Source organism: Colobus angolensis, unplaced genomic scaffold (genome assembly GCF_000951035.1).
Source record: "Colobus angolensis palliatus isolate OR3802 unplaced genomic scaffold, Cang.pa_1.0 Scaffold35, whole genome shotgun sequence".
Classification (NCBI taxonomy): Eukaryota; Metazoa; Chordata; class Mammalia; order Primates; family Cercopithecidae; genus Colobus; species Colobus angolensis.
In genome coordinates, this window is record NW_012116821.1 from 7,102,846 (window position 1) to 7,110,551 (window position 7,706).

Here is a 7,706-nt window from a genome sequence, read left to right on the forward strand (position 1 = left end):
TCCTCCTCCTCCTCCTCCTCCTTTCCTCCTCCTTCTTCTTCTTCCTATTTCCTCCTCCTCCTTTGTCTTTTATTTTTAGAGATAGAGGTCTTGCTTTATTGCCTAGGCTGGAGTGCAGTGGTACAGTCATAGCTCACTGCAGTCTCAAACTCCTGGGCTCAAGCAATACTCCCACCTCAGCTTCCCAAGTAGCTGGAACAGGCATGAACCACCAGGCTCAACTAATTTTAAAAAAATTTTTGTAGAAATGAGGTCTTGCTGTGTTGCCCATGCTGGTCTCCAATGCCTGGCCTCTGGTGATTCTCCTATCCTGGCTTCCCAAAGTACTGTGATTCCAGGCGTGAGCCATAGTGCATGTTCCCCAACATCCCACTTCTAATGCATTTCTCCATCTTGAGAAGTTGGCATTAAAGGCTGAGTTCTTGGCACCTGTATTAGTTTGCTAGGGCTGCTGCAACAAAGTACCCTGGAAACAGACAAAATGCTAAACAACAGAAATTTATTGTCTCACAGTTCTAGAGGATAGAAGTCTGAAATCAAGGTGTCAACAACTGGTTCCTCCTGAGGGCCGTGAGGGAAGGATCTGGTCCTGGTCTCTCTCCTGGGCTCATCGATGAGCATGTTCTCTCTGTGCCTTCACATGATCTCCCTCTGTGTCTGTGTCTGAACTTCCTCTTCTTATAAGGACACCGGTCATATTAGATTAAGGCCCACTCTAATAACTTCCATTTAACTCAATTACTTCTGTAAAGACCTATCTCCAAACAAGGCCACATTCGGAGGTACTGGGGATTAGGCCTTGAACATATGAATTTTGGAGGGACATAATTCAACCCATAGCAGCCCCTCTTCCATGAAGCTTTCCCTGACCACTTAGGAAGAATGAAATACTCTCTTTTCTGTACTCCCCTAGTATTTTGTACATATCAGTAGAATATCATTGTTACCATGTGTCATGAGTAATTTTTACATTATGGGCTTCCTGCCACCAAGGATCATAAATTATGAAGCAATGTTAATAATATCTTGACTGATAATTTAAATTCTGTCTTTACTACTTTCTAGTTATATGCTCTTAGGCAAATTAACTTTCCTGAGCCTCTACTTCCTTGCTGATAAAATGTTTGTAACCCTCCTCATAAGGATATTCTGAGAATCAAATGAAATAATACACATAAAATCCCCAGTAAAGACCCTGGCCACAGCAGGCCCTTGATAATGGTTGTGGTAGGTGACTGGACTCTCTATGTCTACAGGGCCTTTTGTGGGGACCAGAATATGACAGCTCTCATACATGTTTACAACAAACCCTTTAGTTCCATATCATTACTGCTTGTAGGACATGTCCACTTGACGTCTTACCTTCATCTCACCCTCATACCTAAAACGTAACTCACTAATTTCTCTCTCCTGCCCTCCAAGCCCGCCATACCTCTGTCTGACCTGGATGCTGTCACTGACTCATCTCTCTCTCATCTCTAGGCTCTTTCTATTCAACTTCATTACATTCAGGAGCAAATTCAACCAATATTCCCTGGGTGCCTGGTGTGGCTCAGGCCCCATACCAGGTGATGGGATGTCACGGTAAAGAATGTTGATAGGGCTTTTGCATTTAGGGAGCTTATGCTAGCAGAAAAGTCAACACACCAATATTAAGCAATGAATTAAAAGGAAATGTGCTGAATGGAGGGAAACCTAGGTGCCAGTAGAAGGGCTTAGCCTAGTTGAGTGATCAGAGAGGCATTTGGGAAGGCTTGGAAGAGAGAAGGAACAAGGGAGCTGTTGCAGGAAGTCAGGGACCCTGAACGGAGGGACTGGCTGAAGACATGGCAGAAGAACATAAATTGTGAAGATTTCATAGACACTTATTAGTTCCCCAAATTAATACTTTTATAATTTCTTACACCTGTCTTTACTGCAATCTCTGAACACAAATTGTGAAGATTTCATGGACACTTATCACTTCCTCAATCAATACTCTTGTGATTTCCTATGCCTGTCTTTGCTTTAATCTCTTAATCCCATCATCTTCATAAGCTGAGGATGAATGTCGCCTCAGGACCTTGTGATAATTGCGTTAACTGCACAAATTGTTTAAACAATATGAAATCTGGGCACGTTGAAAAAAGAACAGGATAACAGCAATGGAGATAACCTTAAAGTCTGGCTGCCTGTTGGCCAGGCAGAACAGAGCCATATTTCTGTTCTTTCAAAAGTAAATAGGAGAAATATCATGGAATTCTTTTTCTTAGCAAGCAACATTCCTGAGAAAGAGAATGCATTCCTAAGGGGAGGCCTCTGAAATGGCCGCTTTGGGAACGTCTGTCTTTTACAGTTGTAGATAAGGGATGAAATAAACCCCGGTCTCCCGTAGCACTCCCAAGCTTATTAGGATGAGGAAATTCCCGCCTAATAAATTTTGGTCAGGTTGGTTGTCTGCTCTCAAACCCTGTCTCCTGATTAAATGCTATCAATGACAAAGCGCACCCAAAACTTCATTAGCAATTTTAATTTTGCCCCAGTCCTGTGATCTCGCCCTGCCTCCATCTGCCTTATGATATTTTATTACCTGGTGAAGCATGTGATCTCTGTGACCCACACCCTATTCATACATCCCCTCCCCTTTTGAAAATCACTAATAAAAACTTGCTGGTTTTGCGGCTTGGGGGACATCACGGAACCTGCCGACATGTGATGTCTCCCCCGGACACCCAGCTTTAAAATTTCTCTCTTTTGTACTCTTTCCCTTTATTTCTCAGACCAGTCGACTCTTAAGGAAAATATAAAAGGACCCACGTTGAATATTGCAGTGGGTTTCCCCCGATAGGGAGCAAGGTGATCATGTTAGCCATTTAGAAAACTCTGGCTGCTCTGGGAGCAGAGAGGGGGTAGGCTTGTAGGCAGGGAGTCTCATGACCTGTTTCCCCCCATGATTTGCTGCAAACCGTATATTCCACCTGGGTCCTCTGACCCCCACTGACCAAGCTAAGTGTGCACTCTCCAGGCTCATTTCTATCAGCCAGTGGCGGAGGGTCAAGAGTTCCAGAGGTTTGGAAAACATTTCCAAGAGTAGCACATGAGAGTCTTGGCCTTGTTTCTGTCCTTCGTCTGCTGCAGACTTGAATGCCAGCAGGCCTATCTCCCCTACGAGAAAGGGATCTCCCATAACTTTAGCTGAAAACAGCTGAAAGAAAACAAAATATCCTTTAAAACATAGAAGAATTTTCACATTAAAAAAATACACTTGTCTGTCAGTGGCACAAACTCTGGATCCAGATTTCCTAGGCTCAAGTCCTAACTTTGCCACTGAGAAGCTGTGAGATTTTGGCAATGTACTCAATTTCGTTGTCTCTCAATTTTCTCATCTATAAAGTGGTGATAAGGATAATAACAGTCCTTACTGCATGCAAATAGATACTAACTTCCTAATAGGGCTCTTGAGAGGGTTAAATGGGCCAACATATGCAAAAGTATCTGCTGTTATCATTATTATAAATGTTATGAGTCTAAATAAACAAATCTCTAGATACTCACTGTGGGGATACTTGTCTATGCCAAAGACAAACTAAATAGAAATAGAAGTCCCTGATTTTTAAAAGTATTTTGGTGGCCAATAACAATTTTTTTTTTTGAGATGGAGTCTTGCTCGGTCACCCAGGCTGGAGTGCAATGGAGCGGTCTCAGCTCACTGCAACCTCCGCCTCCCGGGTTTAAGCAATTCTCCTGCCTCAGCCTCCTGAGTAGCTGGGACTACAGACGTGTGCTACCATGTCTGGCTAATTTTTTGTATTTTTAGCAGAGATGGGGTTTCACCATGTTAGCCAGAATGGTCTCGATCTCATGACCTTGTGATCCACCCGCCTTGGCCTCCCAAAGTGCTGGGATTACAGGCGTGAGCCAGCATGCCCCGCCAACATTTTTTTTTTTTGTATATACCTCTCTAATTACAGTTTCAAAATTTCAAAGTATTTTTACATATATTAACTCGTTTTTATTTTCACAAGATCCCCATGAAATAGGCATCACAGGTATCATTATTCCCCTTTGTCAGTGAGGGATCTGAAGCAACATGAAACCTTCCAAGGTCACGCAGCAAGAGTAAACTTGGGCTTCCTAATTCCAAGTTCAGCTGTTTTACAGTACACCAAACTGCCTTTCCAGCATTCTTTCACTCAGAGCTGGCCCTGGGTGATTTGTGAAGTAACCACACTGTCCTTTAACACCGTGCTGCCTTGGTGGGTACCTCTGCTGTAACATCTTTGCTGTCTTCGAATATGCCACTCCCAGCAACCACCCAGTCTGGAGACCCCTCCATCTGCCTCTCTGGTTTGGCTCCCCAGGATACATAAGCTCCTTTGTCTATCCACTTGTCTACCAAAAGACTGGGCTACTCAAGGATGCAATTTCTAGGCTCTTAAAGTTTTCCAAAGTGGTAACAAAGAGACCTATTAAATAAATTCCTACATGTCTTCTGAGGGCATTTTCTGACCTAATATAAAATATTAATCTGAATATTTATCACTTATAGGTATAAATTTGGACAGATTTCAAAAATAATAAAACTGTGTGGCAGCAATGGGAGATGATAGGTATCCCAGATATTCACTATGATTTATAAAATAATTTCAAATACTTTTTTTTTTTTTTTTTGAGATGGAGTCTCGCTCTGTCACCCAGGTTGGAGTGCAGTGGCGTGATCTTGGCTCAATTCAACCTCCGCCTTCCGGGTTCACACCATTCTCCTGCCTCAGCCACCTGAGTAGCTGGAATTGTAGGTGCCTGCCACCATGCCCAGCTAATTTTGTATTTTTGGTAGAGATGGGGTTTTGCCATGTTGGCCAGGCTGGTCTTGAACTCCTGGCCTCAAGTGACCTGCCCACCTTGGCCTCCCAAAGTGCTGGAATTATACTCGTGAGTCACTATGCCCAGCCAGAGTTAAATATTTTAAAAATAAAGCCAAGCACTTAAAAATTAGAATAAAATAAGACAAATATGAAAGATCTGGAGTAAGACTTTTTCTGAATTTAGGACAGAAGAAATCATAAAGAAAATGATTAATAGATTTGACTACATGAAAATAAGTGTATGTTTAAAAAAAATGGAAAGACAAATGGAGAGGCTGGGCACAGTGGCTTGTGCCTATAATCCTAGCAATTTGGGAGGCCAAGGTCGGGGGATCGCTTGAGCCCAAGAGTTGGAGACCAGCCTGGACAACATGGTGAAACCTCCTCTCTAATAAAAATACAAAAATTTAGCTGGGCATGATGATGTGCACCTAGAGTCCCAGCTACTCGGGAGGCTGAGGTAGGAGGATAGCTTGAGCTGAAGAGACTGAGGTTGCAGTGAGCTGTGATTGTGGCACTGCACTACATCCTGGGCAACAGAGTGAGTCCCTACCTCAAAAAAAAAAAAGAAAAAAAAAAGGTGCGGGGGGAGGGATGAATAGGGAAATATTTGCAGAAAATTATAGACAAAAAGAAAGTTAAAATTCTTATTTAAGAGAAGCTCATGTAAGTAGATAGAACTAATGTTAGGATTCCAACAGATAAATAAAGGGAAAGAACAAAATTCACAAAAAATATAATTAGTAACAAAACATTTGAAAGACTATTTAAGCTCAATAAATAGCAAGAAAATGCAAATTAACAGCAATACCACTTTTCATGTATATGTGTATATTTGCACATACATCATACGCTTTTGCCTAATACTACACAGTATAGCAGAACTGGTACTCTTAAAATACATGAGTGTCATTATAAATTGGCACAACTCTTTGGAAAGCAATCTGCTAATATGTATCCAAATATTTACATTTTATTTTAGTAATTCTGTTTCCAAGAACCTTTCAAAAGGAATCAATTCAAAGTGTGGAAAAATCTTTATGTAAAAATATGTATCTTATAGCATTTTTCATGATAATGAAAAATTGGAAACCACTTGAATGTCCATCAATAGAGAAATGATTAGAGAAGTTTTTATTCCTCAGATATGGGAATTATATGTGGTCATAAAGGTAAGTCTAAAGACGAGTTAGCATTATGGAAAAATATGTAGTATAATGTTAACTGAGAAGAGGAGGAAATAACAATGGACAAAAACTATGATTATGGCTATGTACAACACACATATTAACAATACTTAAATTCAGAAAAATAATGATATGAATGCATTAGATTGGTGATATTTAAATTCAATTTTGTTCTTTCTGCTTTTGCTAGAATTCTCTGTGATTTTATATTATTTTGGTCACTGTAAAATAAAATCAATTTTTACTTTAGTCAGGAGGGGATAGGAGGCCAAGGCAGACCTATGGAGCAGACAGTTTGGGCAGTGGGGGGCCTATGAAAGTTTCTTTGTCATATAGCAAGTATGCACACAGAACGAGGTCAAATTGGAAACCCAGGGGGTAATCTTGACAGCCTTAACAGAAAAAGAAAAGGATTAAAATCCAACTACAAACACCATGTAAATCATTAACCCACAATTTGAACCATGGAACAGTAGAGCTGAAAGGGGCTTCAGAGATCATCAAGCTCACCTCCGCCTACCTCCCCTACCAAGTACACAAACATAATTTTACAGAAACAGTAAAGTGAGGTCCGAGAGGCTAAGAGACATGCTCAGAGTCACACAGCAAGTGAATGGCAGGACTGAACTTGAATTCTGATCAATGCTTTCTGTCTTCTGCCGGATCTTGACAAAAAGAACACATTTAGGAAGTGTCTTAGTGGAAAGAAAATATAACATTTTTAATTAAAATATATTTGTTAAAATATAAATAATAAACCAGAAAACATTTCCCACATACCCACATATATCACCTTTTAAATTTTAATTGTAGCAGTATCTTTACAAATGAGAAACTTTGACCCCATCCCCCAAAAAATCACATAAAAATGTTGGCAAGGCTTATGACTGAGCTCTGTCTCTAGCCAAATAATGGGGGAATAGAGCCAAACAGAAAAACAAAGCTAAACAGTAACATCTGGAAAAAAAAAATTCTCCCTGCCAAGGACCCAACTATCCCCTTCAAAAAGAACTTACATCTTTCTGGAGCTGTGCACTGTAGCAGGCCTCAGGCGTGGCTGGGGTGAGCCACAGGCCCAGGGCCAGCTGCAGGACATGTCGCTCCAGGGAGGCGAGGCCACTGGCTGATGTGGGTCTGCAGGCATGGCAGACCTCTTGGAAGAGATGCTCTAGGGCTTTGGGGATAAGCGCTACCAGGCTGAGGGAAGGGTGGAACTCCAGCAGATAAACATTTTTTGAAGCCGGGCTTGAAGAAAAGAACAACAAATGACAATTTTACACAACAAACTTAAAATTCAAAAGATATTTCAATTTTATATTTTTAAGGACCAATAAAACAGCTCCTATAAGTCCAGTGCATTATGAAAAACTGAGAGCTCAGAGGGACCTCAGAGTCTGAGAAACTGCTAGGTTGCATGACATGTTCTTTGCTTTAATGTGAACCTTTAAAAACGGAAAGACACAGATGTATATTCTAGACGCTCAATAAAAATAAGACTATACAGGCCGTGCACAGTGGCTCACGCCTGTAATCCCAGCACTTTAGGAAGCCGAGGCAGGTGGATCACGAGGTCAGGAGATCAAGGCCATCCTGACTAACACAGTGAAACCCCATCTCTACTAAAATTACAAAAATATTAGCCGGGCATGATGGCAGTCGCCTGTAGTCCCAGCTA

The 7,706-nt window shown here is 41.2% G+C and overlaps 1 protein-coding gene across 1 annotated transcript in view; it reads right to left on the reverse strand.

The window, feature by feature from the left end:
- Positions 1-7,706, reverse strand: part of LOC105519460 (transmembrane protein FLJ37396) — a 28,936-nt gene that overhangs the window by 6,616 nt on the left and 14,614 nt on the right. The window contains 2 exon segments of the mRNA XM_011952814.1: positions 2,982-3,184; positions 7,048-7,276. Of these exon segments, the coding sequence (XP_011808204.1) occupies positions 2,982-3,184; positions 7,048-7,276 (432 nt within the window).